The sequence below is a fragment of the Gadus morhua genome, chromosome 22, assembly GCF_902167405.1.
Source record: "Gadus morhua chromosome 22, gadMor3.0, whole genome shotgun sequence".
NCBI lineage: Eukaryota > Metazoa > Chordata > Actinopteri > Gadiformes > Gadidae > Gadus > Gadus morhua.
The window spans coordinates 13,826,056-13,840,703 of NC_044069.1; the positions used below are offsets into that span (position 1 = coordinate 13,826,056).

The 14,648-nt window shown below is 44.2% G+C and overlaps 2 protein-coding genes across 2 annotated transcripts in view; one reads left to right on the forward strand and one right to left on the reverse strand.

Moving 5' to 3' along the window:
• The first annotated feature begins 735 nt into the window (after positions 1–735).
• Positions 736–11,463, forward strand: zgc:110239 (C1 family peptidase). The gene is made up of 11 exons (XM_030347254.1): positions 736–989; positions 1,351–1,410; positions 1,489–1,581; positions 2,067–2,239; positions 2,899–3,148; positions 3,524–3,719; positions 4,159–4,352; positions 4,695–4,786; positions 9,272–9,433; positions 9,763–9,952; positions 10,606–11,463. The coding sequence occupies exons 1-11, from the start codon at positions 944–946 to the stop codon at positions 10,791–10,793; spliced, it is 1,644 nt and encodes a 547-aa protein (XP_030203114.1). The 5' UTR covers positions 736–943; the 3' UTR covers positions 10,794–11,463.
• A 713-nt stretch (positions 11,464–12,176) lies between these two features.
• Positions 12,177–14,648, reverse strand: part of si:dkey-166k12.1 (solute carrier family 22 member 13) — a 9,346-nt gene continuing 6,874 nt past the window's right edge. The window contains exons 8-10 of the mRNA XM_030347255.1: positions 14,328–14,436; positions 13,825–14,043; positions 12,177–12,869 (exon numbers count right to left, since the gene is read on the reverse strand). Of these exons, the coding sequence (XP_030203115.1) occupies positions 12,788–12,869; positions 13,825–14,043; positions 14,328–14,436 (410 nt within the window). The 3' untranslated portion in view covers positions 12,177–12,787. The remainder of the gene's footprint in view (positions 12,870–13,824; positions 14,044–14,327; positions 14,437–14,648) is intronic.

Genomic DNA, 14,648 nt, shown 5'->3' on the forward strand with positions numbered 1-14,648 from the left:
TCCTCTGTCAATACACAAAACAGAATCCCCATATTGTCGACAGCTACATTATGCACTTCGAAGCTTTTACAAGGAGTGCTGAGTTTGCCTTCCTTTTCCTCTCAGCTTTGTCTTTGTCAAATGTTACACAAACACATACACACACAAACTCGTTTGCACGTCCACATGCGTATGTGCTGCAGCTTCAGCTGTTTCTGTGTTAGCTCATGACTTGAGTTAGTGTCATGAAAGTTGTGCTTCACTAGAGACAGCTTACAAGGGTCAACGTGTGTGTGTGTGTGTGTGTGTGTGTGTGTGTGTGTGTGTGTGTGTGTGTGTGTGTGTGTGTGTGTGTGTGTGTGTGTGTGTGTGTGTGTGTGTGTGTGTGTGTGTGTGTGTGTAGTATTTGTACTATACTATAGACTGTTATATATACTATAACAGTCTATAGTATAGTACAAATAGTGCAAATATGAATATTGAATAAAATACTGCAGATTAAAGTAAATTGCACATTTCAACTTGTGGTCGGTAAGATGCTGACACCTAGTGGTTAGTTGAAGTTTCACAACTCAATATCTTCGTGATTCAGCTTTTCTTTTACTCCTTGTTTTACTACCGTTATATTTAAATATATATAACGGTTTATATCTTTCAGGACACACTATGGGATGATACAAATATATGGATTATGACTAAAGTACTGGTTTATTGATGATACTACAACGTCGACTGACTGGCAAAGTCACGTGATTGGTGTCACATGATCTGGGACCTCTGACCGACAACATACGCCTCCTGGTTATGACCTGTATTGTCTGTTATGGTTATTACTCAATTTAAGCAGTTCGGCAGGAGTTGCCAGTTCCAATACACTTATATTAACACCGGTATATTTGGATAGCAGGTGGTTTCATCGGATGGATGGGTCTTTTCTGATTTTGTGATATATAAAGATCTCGCGATGTGGTGTTATTGTGTTGCAGCTGTCCTTCTGTTTACTGTAATAGGTAAGAGGCATGTTCCTTTGGACACTGAATGACAGTCTTAAAACATGCTCACCACACTGATTCTACTTTATTTTTCATCAAAGTTGGTCGGATTCTGATATTTACACGCGTGGTTATCGAAATGCTCAAATAAATAACAACTGCAAAACAATTTTAAGCCATTAGTGTTTCTTCATGTTGGCCTATGTTGTAGTGCGACCTCCTCACAGGATTTACGACGTTTACGGTCAATTTGGTTTATTGACTACTTTAAGCTTACTCTTCTTCGTCATACATTTAAGTGACTATAGTATAAGCCTAAATCACGCCAGGGAACAATGGGATTCCCTTAGCCCTCAAACCCTCAACCCTTTGTCTCCAGGCACAGAAGGAAAAGCAGTCCTCTCGCCTCCAGAGTTTGGAAAGACTTATCACGTTAAAGGTAAAAAGTGAATTACTACACAGTTACTAATGTCTGCTTTGTTGTGTACCTTTACTAAAGCGTTTTTGTATTTTACAGGAGTGATCTCGCTTCCCTATGCTGAAATAAAGGAACCTTTTGAGGCGTGGTTTGACACAGCAGGGAAGTCAAGCCGCATAGACTATTACTATGGTAAGAACACTTCATCTACAGAATTAAATTCCCCTTGTAAAATGTCCTTATGAGAACTGAAACCTCAGTGTCAGATCCTTTTTCATAGACTTTGGTTACACCAAATCTATGACAGAACGCTGACTAGTGGAACTCAATGAGGAAGAAAAAACCTTATCAAGGAGTAGACTCATAGCTCTACTGATCCCCTATCACATATTAAGGCTTATTATCCCAATGTTACTTAATTCCTCCAGTTTTAAATCCCAAGCATGTTAAAGTATGTGTTCCTCCCTGGCTGCCTTTGAGCTGTATTGCAATTATTGTCGAGTCTGTACATACTTTATTGCATTTTTATTTATTTTTTTCATGACCTAGTTGAACCTAAACCTGGCCTTGTCACAAGAACATCTTTGACCGGAATGATCCTGTGTTAAACTGGGCATTTGATAAGCAAAAAGTGAAGTTTTTCGAAACCATGGCTGACCATCTTGTCCAATCACCAGGACAAGTGTGCACGTACCAGCTGGCGACCCAGCAGCCCTCGGGCGTGTCCTACAAGATCACCCCCGAGACCACGGAGGAAGAGCTCAACGTCATGAAGTGCTTTCAGGTCAACGGCACAAAGGACGAGCCCGTCTCCCCCCAGGGAACGCTGCCCGACCTCCAGGGCTTCCAGGTGCGTTGAGACGTCCGGTTCTCAGGGGGACATGCTTGAGGACCAATGTGCGATGTAAAAGTGAGAGCAGACTCCGCAAAAGAGGAGTACCCCTGAAAATAAAGAGTGCTCCGCGAAAAAGTAAAATACAAACAAAAAATAGAGATCAGAGAGGCTAAATAGATATATATTTGTTGTTATTAGTGAATAATGCTTACACTAATGGGCGTAGCTAGTTCTGGTGGGACACTCTAGTCATGCATCCTCTGTCAGCTGACGGCTAACGATGTCCAATCGAACTCACATAAACTGACTGGCAGTCAAATGAATACTTTCCATCCCACACACACCCTCATGAAGTTCATTGTGCTGAGCAGAATGTCACCCTGTACCACCCCAGCCTCCACCTGCGTTGGTTCTGCTCTGTATCGCATATAACCTAAACAGTCGGTTAAGAAATCGGACGTACCCAATGGGTATGCTGTTTGTACTACGTATCTGCCATCTGTATTGAGGTCATTCGTACAATTTCTTAAAACCAAACTCAATTGTTTTACCATTTCATGTAATGAAATCTAGGACAAGTTTGATTCCTGAAATAAGTCAGTCCATGGGATGTTGGCTTCAGATGTTCTGAATAAGTGTCCCACTCTGTCCGGTTCTGTCCACTCTCCTTTCAGTTCCTGAGGATGGAGTACTACTCGGGGTCCCTGTGCGAGGTGTGGCAGAACGTCACCACGGTGGGCTACAAGAAGAACACCTACACCCTGTGGGTGTCCCGGGCCGGGGCCCCCAAGGACCCCGCCGTGCCCCACCACTACGAGATGATGGGCTACGACACCCTGCTGGGCTCCCACTACGACAAGTACCTGGTGGACTACAACGAGTTCAGCCCCAAAATGGACCCCAAGGTCTTCTCTCTGCCCGAAGGTGTGAGCTGAGCTCTGATTGGCTCCCCCCCCCCCCGCCCCGTTGGGAGGGTCTGCATATTAGGGGTTGGAGTAGATGGATATCGTTGGAGTATGGAGAGCGTGGCGATTGTTACTGTAATTGATAGGGATTAGTAACTGACTTCACTTGAATGCTAGCTTTTATCTAAACCTCTCTCTCGCACTCTCTCTTTCTCTCTCTCGTTCTCTCTTAGCTATAAATAAACACTGCACAATCCTCTGCACAAATACACACACACACACACACACACACACACACACACACACACACACACACACACACACACACTTACATGGCTGAGCTTGGAGTTTTCTATGAATAAGATGGTCACTCATGCACCTCTCGCGTCCCCAGGTATGAGCTGTGGGGCGTTCCCAGGACCCGGCCTGGAGCACCACCTGCTGGCCAATCCCATGAAGGATCTGATCCACCCGCCGGCCACAGGCCACGCCTCCCGCATGTTCGGCCACTTCAAGGAGAAGTTCCAGCGTCACTATGACGACGAGCGGGAGCACCACAAGAGGGAGCACGCTTTTGTTCACAACCTGAGGTGGGCGCCATGTCGGTTCCGCACATCACCACGGAAACAAATCCTTGTTTTGTTTAAAGAATTCTTAGTCCTCGTGGTTTAAACGTGAAGGTCTAGGTGTCTATCGGTCCATCCTATGGTTTTGGTTTCGGGTCCCTTACCGTTTCCTTATTGTTTTTTAGTGCATCCATCTTAGGATGTGACTTGGCCAAGTCAAGGGGCCTAATTCCCATTGAGCACACCCAAAACGTTTGCATCCTCTACATCTTCAGCAGTCATGCAAAAAAGATTTATACATGCTAGGGAAGTCAAGTTTGGATTTTCATGGTCAATTAATTAGTCTAGCAGCCAAATATTTCCATGCATCAAATGTTCCAATAAAATAATTGTGCATTTGACTAATGGAACTTAACCGTGAAACTAATCCATAAGAATGCCACTCCTCCTCTTGCTCATCCAGGTACGTTCACTCTAAGAACCGGGCGGGCCTCTCCTTCTCCCTGGCGCTGAACCCACTCTCGGACCGCACCGTGACCGAGCTGGCCACCATGAGGGGCCGGAGACACGGCAAGACCCCCAACAGGGGACTCCCCTTCCCATCCAGCATGTATGATGGGGTGCAGGTCCCAGACTCCCTGGACTGGAGGCTTTATGGTGTGTGTCTGTGTGTGTGTGTCTGTGTCTGTAGGTTTTGTGTCGAAACTGACTTCATTTTAACTCTAATAATTGAACTAAAGATCGATAATATGACATTTAAATAAATTCCCCTATGGGGACTCAATGCATTCATTAAACTACGGTAGTTGTAATATTACTTCATTATTAAATGTCATCACTTTAACCATAGTTAAATACATCCATTGAAAGATTTTTCCCCGTTTGATGCGCTGTATTCTTGAATGACGGTGCTCTCGTCATTCTCTCACCTCTTCCCTTTCACATTACACACACACATTGTTATGTTCTTCAGTTGAAATGGAGCACACTGTTTTGCAGGTGCTGTGACGCCAGTGAAGGACCAGGCCATCTGCGGTTCCTGCTGGAGCTTTTCCACCACTGGGGCAATAGAGGGCGCTCTCTTCATGAAGGTGAGAAAACACACCCAACCTCCTGCCTTCATTCAGGTTTATATCACAGGGAACTGAAACGAGGGGCCAGTTATGTATTATACTGTGCATGCATAATGGGGCTTCTACGATATGTATGCGAGCCAATGCACAAACCTGGTCTGGGATACATATTCTGTAACCAACATAAACATATTAGCCTAGTGTGTATATATATATATATATGTATGCATAAATGGGATGACTAAAGTGACTACTACTATAAATATACAAAAAAAAAAAATATATATATATATATATATCATAATAACATTAGTAATAAACTAATTCCGTGAGTAATTTCAGTTAAATGAAGCTGTTTATAAGGCGAAGCTGAAGTGAAACCCAAACAAACAATGAAACCCTAACAAACAAGGCAAAACCCATTCAACCCATTGAGAGGTGTTTCTGCTCCCAGAACGTACCCCCTGCATCTTGAGTCGTTGTCAACCTTGCTCTCTCCAAACAAGTGCATTTCCAGCTGGATGCGATCAGTTTATCAAGAGGGGGCACTGTATCCCACCGCCTCAAAGGAATTCTTTTGGCACATGTTACCTAGCAACATGATCCAGGCGACGGGGGTCCCGGCTCCAGATTCCCAACGCCCGGAGTGATGGACCCAACACTCTTTCGATTTTTCCGCGCACCTCTTCCCTTTTCTCTGTTACAAATTCCTAATAAGTCATACCACTATGAATACATTATGGTGGTGGTGGGGTGCGTTACAACATGATCTTTTTTTTTTACATATATATACAACATATATATTTATACATATTGTGTATATATAAATATATATATATATATATAATATATAGCAAATTTAAAAGAGATCGTAAAAACACGACTAGTAAGGGTGTGGGAATGTGGGGGAAGAGTCAGAAAGTAGGGAGAGGGGCTTGAGCCTGTCCAAGTCCAGGTTTGGCTCCATTCTTCCCGTCTATGTCAGCTCCATCTCTCCGATTTAGAAGCTCTATGTTTAGGCCCTCACAGTGTGAGATCGGCCAGATGCGACCCTAACCCTAACCCCACCCGTAACCCCCCCCCCCCCACACACCCACACCACTGACCCCCACTGAAAACTACGACTTGCATGGAGACGCTTAGAGTTCAAACCTGTTAAACTTTAGACCGTGGCGGTCGCTTTATTCCCCTCTGCATCCTGCTCTGAGCTGATCATTGTGGTATTGATGTGCCTACCAGACCTGCTTCTCCTGTCTCTGGGACAATGGACTCAGGGAATCGGGCTAGCAGCAACAAAGCAAGCGTTGACTTTAATTAAGGCTGTCTTCCGAGGTGGGTCACCTGGTTCAAGTCTTACATGACTGAGAACTTTTTGGCCTCAGAAGAGGCAGCAGCAGATTCTGGTCGAGGTGTCACATGACTGAATGTTTTGGGCTCAGACGGGCCAGCAGTGGGTTCTGGTCGAGGTTTCACGTGACTGAGTGTTTTTAACTTGGTCTTCATGACTTGACTTAGACTTGAGACAGATGACTCAAAATGACTTTTTTAAAGTTGGATTAAGTTAGAAATTATGTATAGTAATATATATATTTATTATTTTATTTTGAAACATGATCGGGTGATTTTATAATGCAATGAATGCACGCATCTCGGGTGATTGCGCTCTGCACGGACAAAGTGCCGCTGCGTGAGCAGGTCGTTACAGGAGCAGCAGTCATGGAGGCGCCAAGACCAAAAATAATTCAATTTGGGTTCAAGGATTAGATTGTCGATGATAGTAAGAAATGATGATAGTAAGAAACCACTCTCTTTACTGATTTTTAAATGTGTAAACTGGGTTAGATCATCAGATTTTTGTATGACTTGACTTGGGACTTGCTTGACCTGAGCAATGACTTGACTTGTGACTTGCTTGATTCTCACCACAGCGACTTGTGACTTGCTTGAGACTTGAAGGTTATGACTTGAGACTTAACTGTGACTTGCACATGAGTGACTTACCCCCACCTCTGTGGAATACCCTTTGTATCGTCTCCGCCCACCATGCGGCTGCATAACGCGTCAGGAAGCAAGAAGGTGCTTGTCATGCAAATGGTCAGTGGACTTAAGTGACCCACCTGACCTCTTCCTGTAACCTTCGAGCACCATAAACACACAGACGCAGGCTGCAACATTCCTAGTGTCTAAGGGCAGCTCCCTTATGTCCTCCCACAAACGGCTTAAGGCCCTGACCGGAGCCAACGGGGGGTTTTGTTGGGTAACCAACAGTAACCAATATGTAACCAATAGGTAAGATAAATGCAAATATTAAACAGCAGCAGCCGCCGCACACAATCAAATGACGTTGTGTCTCTTAATTCAACTGAGAAGGTTCTGTCTCCTCAAAGTTCCTCAAAATGTACAAGCTGTTCAGAAAATTGTCCATCTAAGTGCACGTGTGTGGTTGACGGGCACCTAGGAAAATCTTTGATTGCATCCGCACGATGTATGCTCTCAGTCTGGAGTTATGCATGTATTCCCTTGACACTATCCTGCAATCGCATAAATCCATAAAAAAACAGTACCTTACCTGTATACGTGGATATGTATTTCTATCCGTGGATACTTGAAATTGAGTTTAGGAACCCTGAGGGCTGTGGGGCTTTGGGCTTTTACTTGAATTTGGCCCATGTTGTTCACACCATTTTTTTCTTTTAATTACATTTCCCATATTTCCCCTGGTGCTTCACCGAGCATGAATGCGTTGCCTCGCGCCACATCGTGTTGCGTCCCGTCTCCTTACGACCGGCTCCTCCGGCCTGGGCGCAGCCTCCGACCTGAGGGCTCTTTGTTTAGACTCTCACAGCAGGCGCCCATCCCAACACGGCCCCCCTCCCCCGTACTGAAGACCCCAATGAGCAGGGAGGCGTTCGGGGGTCTTACCGTTTGAACCTTAAAGCGTATCAGATGTGTCTCAAGGCATGTCATCTTCAGCTCACACAGACGGCTTACGGGTCAATAGGAGCGCATATATGGTGTTGTTTGCATACTAAGATAACTAATAACTCAGTGAGCTGCGATTTTGACAAGCGTGGTAATTATGCCCTGTAGTCTATACAAATGTCTTACGAAATGTTTGTGACACTATCAATATTAATTATATTTAATTCATGTAAATCCTTAATATTAATTAAGGATTTATATGTCTTATCCTTAGACATATAAACATTACAGAATTTCATAGGCTTTTCACAGACTTGATGAATTTGTTATGCCCTTCGATGCAAAACACCATACATTTCAAATCAAAAGACTCTTTGTGAGTCTTGACAATCTTTCAGCTTCACGTGGGGGTCTTCGGATACGATTTGACATGCTTTAAATTGGGCATTTGTTACGGCGGCCTTTGCCCGGTCTTGGTTGTTTTTACCAAGGGTTCAAGTGCGGCTTATGGTAATGCCTTATGCTATGCTAATTACGGAAAATACATTCGACAAAGGTATACATCGGTATCTTTGAATGCTTTCAAATGAGTTTGGGGTGCAACAGCCTTCCTTTTGGCCTTTGTTTGATTTGGACATTTGTTGTGTGTTCAATTCTTTTAAGTTACATGTTTAGTCATTTAACAGGCCGACGTTTTCATCGGCGATCTTCCGAACACACCTGAAGCTCCAACGCGGCTTGTACTCCAAATGTTGCCTCTTTAAATCACCCTTGTATGAACCATGTCGGGGGTCGTCCAGCTCGCTGTTTTCTCTCCCTGGACTATCAACCGCACCTGGTCCATGATCGCAATTGATGCTACCGGGAACATGTGGTCTGCGGAGGGACACAGGGTTGTAGTTATATGGGGGGGCTATGTAACAAGTTATTTCATTGTATATTATATGGGTGTTCCGCCTTATCACTACGGTGGGGTCAGGGTGCACCCCCGGCAACACCCAACGGTGTAGCACACAATGCAATTTAATGCAGAAATGTGACTTTTAGGGAGGATATCTTTAAACAAGTCTGAAGAGGTTTGTGACTTATGCGATTACAACTACCGGTACTAATCTATTCATCATTGAATTATGTGACACCGAACATACGTACTTTCCTGGAAAACACATTGTTTACGCAAAGAGTGGCGCGTCGACGCACGCAACAATATACTTCAAGTTTATTTTTTCAGTTTACTGGGTTTTACTTCACACAGGTTTTACTTCTCACAGTTTACTTCACACAGGCTCAATGCAGCAGCTCTCATTGATAATAGCGGAGGTGTTTTTCTGACGGCTAGACTCAAGGCTACGTGACGCAGCGGGCTAGCAGCAACAAAACAAGCGTTGACTTTAATTAAGGCTGTCTTCCGAGGTGGGTCATCTGGTTCAAGTCTCACCTGACTGAGAACTTTTTGGCCTCAAAAGAGGCAGCAGCAGTTTCTGGTCGAGGTGTCACATGACTGAATGTTTTGGGCTCAGACGGGCCAGCAGTGGGTTCTGGTCGAGGTGTCACGTGACTGAATGTTGTTTTTTCCCCCAGACTGGCCAGCAGCAGGTTCTGTCGCAGCAGATGCTCATCGACTGCTCCTGGGGCTTCGGCAACAACGGCTGCGACGGCGGCGAGGAGTGGCGCGGGTACGAGTGGATCATGAAGCACGGAGGCATCGCCACCACGGAGACCTACGGCGCCTACATGGGCATGGTGAGCCTGCGGCGGGAGGGCCTCGCCAACCCGTTCTTCCGTTGATAAGCCGCTTGGTTTCATCTCCTTTTCATCCATAGAACACCATTTCTAACATTGAAATTACACGTTTTGCCCCTGGGGTTTTAAGGAGCAAAACGTGTTTAAAGATTTAAAGATTAAAGAACTGAAGGATGATAGTAGGCTGGTTTTATCTCCATTTCATGCATCACACATACTCATACAAACACTCTGTACTTGTTCCCTCAATTATAACCCTTTCAAGAGAAAAGCTAACCTAAGAAACATATCTTGCCCATCCATCTCCTGCCGTCTGGATCCCTGGACAGAACGGACTCTGCCACCTGAACCAGTCGCAGCTGGTGGCGCGCATCCAGAGCTACACCAACGTCACGTCGGGCAGCGCCGAGGCCCTCAAGCTAGCGCTGTTCAAGAGCGGCCCCGTGGCGGTCAGCATCGACGCCTCGCACCGCTCCTTCGTCTTCTACAGCCACGGCGTCTACTACGAGCCCGCCTGCGGTAAGAGGATCAGAGCTATGAGGCTAAAGCCACTTGCCACTGGTTAGCAATTTGTTGAGGATTGGCCTTAAAAGGTGACGTATTATACCACCAGTGTTAAACGTCCTTTTGTTCCTTTTCAAAACGGCTTGTAAGTGCTAATCACACGCATACCTGGAGGTGTAATATGTCACCTTAATGCTTTGTATGTTTGTGTTCTCATCGTATATTGTCGTTTGGATGCTTCTGAAGCACTTTGTAACGAAAAGGGCTTTATAAATACTTATTCTAAAAATGATATACTGTTTTATCATTTACTTATTACAATGTGTAGGATATGACCAGAATGGTAAGCTAATACTATTCTGTTATTACTCGATAACTGTTGCTCAAATAGTATTGGCCTAGCGGAAGGCTCAGTTAAGATTCCACGTCAACGCAACATAAGGACCACGCAGAGGCGCTTCGATAAAGCCCTGAACCTGTTTTGGTTCTGCGCCGGGTTTTAGTGAGCAGACCGCCTCGACGCAAGGGTACAATTTTTGGGAGGCGCACATCAGGCCCTTGTGGTGGACGCAAGGAGGTTCCGCAAGGATGTAATGGTAGTAAACCCCCCTTGCGTTGGGTGAACGTGGAACCATAATCAGGCTAACGGTGCTCCTCTGGTTTCCCAGGCAGCACGGTGGAGGACCTGGACCATGCGGTGCTGGCCGTGGGCTACGGGACCCTGAAGGATGAGCCGTACTGGCTGGTAAAGAACTCCTGGTCCACCTACTGGGGCAACGACGGCTACGTCCTCATGTCCATGAAAGACAACAACTGCGGAGTCGCCACCGACGCAACCTTCGTCACACTGGCGTAGTCTGGTGCAAGTGTGTGTGGGTGTGTGTGGTGCGTGAGTTGGGTGTTTTTTCTGTGTCACTCAGTCATACAGACGGAGCAGGAATCGAGGTCCTTTGAATGGTGTATTCACAAGCGTATTACGTTGAAGATAAAATTTAGCGTTTGAAGATTTTTTACTCTTTGATTTTGCAGACGCTTTTATTCAAAGCGACTTACATTAAGTACATTTTAAGATCAAACACTTCTGGTTTTTCAGTCTGAGTATCCCTTAATGCTGTAATGGCTTCTAAATGGGTGCAGTGTGCTTAAGCTATCCCACTCAATACAGCGACAATTCAAAAGGTTTGTGTTTCATGCTCTGTGATACTTTGAATGCGAAAACGATAGCAAGAACTAAAGGGCCTACTTTAATTAATGTTTTTATTTGTAATTTTTTTAAGTAAAGTGGGATGTTTTATTTTAACCTGCCTAATGTTGAAGTTTTAATCCCTTGGCCCTGCGCCATGTAATGTGCCTCCTCAGGGATGTATTGCTGGTCATTCAGTGTCTTTCCTTTTTTGTTGATTTACAAAACAAGTTATGTTAATGAGCGTCCTCTTCTTCCCGTGCTGTTATGTGACAAGCTCAATTGAACTACTTCTGCTACTTTAATTAAGTTAGCAATAAAGGCTGGATTGGTTACTATTCAATTGATTGGTTTATTTACCACTTTTTATTTACTATCTTTACAGTTTTTTTTTATCTTTATCTTTATCTTTACAGCCTACTGCACCGTCTTTATGTGGGTCGTACTGAAGCCTACAAGCATCTCAGAATAATCCAACAGAAGGCAACTCCTTGCTATCAAATTGGGAACATATTATTTAGTTTTCGTACGCACGCAGAGAAAAATACTTAAAACCGATTTATTTCATATAAAATGTGTAGAATGTTGGTATTTTAGTGTCTCTCTGTGTTCACATTTCTTAGTCTAGAAACAGGCCTGTGCCTCTCACACTGATAGGAGGAGTTATTTCCAACATTTCGCCATTTATTATGTCTCAATAAGGACGAACCAACCTGGTCGTCTAGGACATAACCAGGGCCATATACCTTATCAAGTTTTCTTTACTATGATACTTGCCCCAACCCTTTGGTTCGCTGAGAAGGGGGATCGACAGCCAAGGAGCACGTATGGAGACTGCTCCTCACCACCTACACTAAGACTATTCCACCTAAGGCTGTTCCTGTGCTGTATTAAATCCTCGAACCGTAGCCTTTCATTGACATGGTCAAAAGAGAGGTTACATAATCATTTTCAATCGTCTCACACTTTACAGTGTTCCTATATGACACTCATTCTAATATGTTAGGTGGGTGAGATGGTTTAGGATGATTAAGCTTACCCAAGGAAATACAGATGCAGTTTAACAGGTTTTTTCTTTATTTTACTTTTATAAATGCAATACCTGAATAGAAGTTAAGGACCCAAATACAAAATTACATTATGTATAATCAAATGGTTGCATGCAGCATGCATTAAAAACTGGACAATTTCAGGTATACTTGATTAAAAAGTCTGGATAATCTTTGAAAGACCTTAAATGATGTACAAAATATAATGGCAAAAAAAAGGTAATCTTGAACTTTCAAGAATCCAGTATTATTGAATTGTATTAGTTCACACTTTAGTAAATGAGGCTGTTTAAAGCTCATATAACTGTTTGTAGTAGTAGAAAAGTATAATAGCCTATCTATGGCCCACAATGATGTGTATTTGCCTACTGAAATCTATAAATTAAATGACCAGAAAGCACCAGAAGGTTAAAACAAATATACATATGTATGTCATTGTAAATTTACCTGTATATAACTATATTTTACCAATTAGCTCAAATGTTCTGAGCATCAATTCTTTCATTAGATTATGCCCATAATTCCCATCTTTTGGTATCTTATTTTTGCATAGTTGCAATGGCAATTCTGTTCATCAATGTGGGGGATTATCCATTCATGCACGTGAAGACTGGCTTGCTAAATGCAGCATTCCTGTTCTTCTTTGCTGGGTATTGATTTGCTGGTGTCTTCACATAGTCCGGAGCTGAATGGTGCGGTACTTTAATAGAAAAAACACAGTTCCATTTAGCTAAAACATCAAGCATATGGATGAGTAACTCACAATGACTAACAGGGTCCTGTGGTGAACTTAACCTCATTGACCATGGCAGAGTTTGCGTTACCTTTAAGCAAATCACGTGCTTACAACTCCCCGCTTACAGCTCTAAATGCTTCGTTCTCCCAGATTATAGCCAGCCATCAGATTTTTGATTATTCATCTAAAGTCTTATTTGTGAACCCAGTGTTAATCTGGTCAGCAAGCATTATTCAATCAACTGGGAGTATCAATCCACTCATTTGGGCATTGTACTTTAGCTGAGTTTGTCGTTCGGTGGGGGGAGGCAGATCAACAAAGGAAGCCGGATTCCTACCTTATTTTTCTATTTTATATTGTTATATTATATTGTGTTTTATAGATATCTTTAACTTGTTGGCTGCTGCTAGCCCAAGGAGCCAGAACCGAAGAGTTGCACTGACTTGACCATGAGGATTTACAACCCCTGGTAATTGCTTTTGTGTCAGAGTGGAACTAATCGGGGGCAGTATGTACCTGTACAGACACTTTCACACCTTAAAAAACAACAAAAAAAAAAACACTTCTCAGTGAGAACAGATCCCCGCCTCCATGGCAACGATACCTCGAAATGCTGGTTCACACAGGGTTTACGTTGCGATTGCTATATAATTGGCTGACTCATTCATTCCCTCACTCTCCACCTCAAGCTGGTGTGTGGTGAGCGTTCTGGTGCAGATTGGCTGCCGTGCATTACCCAAGTGGGTGCTAAACACTGGTGGTGGTAAGTGAGGTCCCCCCTTCACTGTAAGCATCTTTGAGTGTCTAGCAAAGCGCTATATCAATTCAATCCATAATTTACGTGGCCTACCGCCAGGCATTCTACAACGAACGTATCTGATTTGTGGGAGTAGTTAAACACAGATGATAGAGAACTTACTAGGTGCTTGTGTCACAGTTCTCGGCGTCTTCCACGGTGTCAGGTAGCGGTCTGCCGGCGGTCTCTGGCAGGGCCACGCATAGCGCGGCTCCCAGCAGGGGCATGGTCCCGAAGATGAGCAGGGGGGTGACCGGACTGTGGCTGTGCAGCAGGTTGATGAGGGGGGCAAGCACCCCGCCTATCCGCGCAAACACACCGCACATGCCGATACCTGTTTGGCTGTGGATACACGTGCACACACACACAGACACACACACCGTCACACACACGCACACGCACACACACACACACACACACACACACACACACACACACAGACACACACACACACACACACAAACATAATTACATTAATCATGTGGCCAAAGACATGGAAACAGGCAGCCACAGACGCCACAGAAGCCAACATATGCATGCACACGAAACACATTCACACACAACCACAATTTAAAAAGACTTAACTAAAACATGCACATTTGGAAGTTCTTAAAGCTTGCGCCTACCGGAGAACTGTGGGGAATAACTCGGCTGTGTAGATGTAGATAACGCAGAAGGAGGCCGTGATGCCAAACTTCCCCGCCAGGGCGAGACCGGTGATGATGTTGGGGTGGTCTAGGGAACGAAGACAGCCGAGAATACAATAATCACACCTCATTGATGAAGTCGTTTTTTAAGCAAAAGCCCCCCCGTGAATTGAACGGCTTCTCTAGAAGCTTCAATCTACAAATTGGCATCTTTTCTATCAGTGGAGCAGGTCCACGCTTCGCTCATCTCTGATAGCAGGGGCAGAGTTAGCTCATAGCAGATGGGCAGATGAGCAGATG

Bases quoted from the DNA above. Each gene is read 5' to 3' on its own strand.
- zgc:110239 (XM_030347254.1), top strand. From the start codon at position 944: ATGTGGTGTTATTGTGTTGCAGCTGTCCTTCTGTTTACTGTAATAG. The intron at 1,582-2,066 runs GTAAGAACACTT...TCCAATCACCAG, and splicing joins CCGCATAGACTATTACTATG to GACAAGTGTGCACGTACCAG. The intron at 3,149-3,523 runs GTGTGAGCTGAG...TCGCGTCCCCAG, and splicing joins GGTCTTCTCTCTGCCCGAAG to GTATGAGCTGTGGGGCGTTC.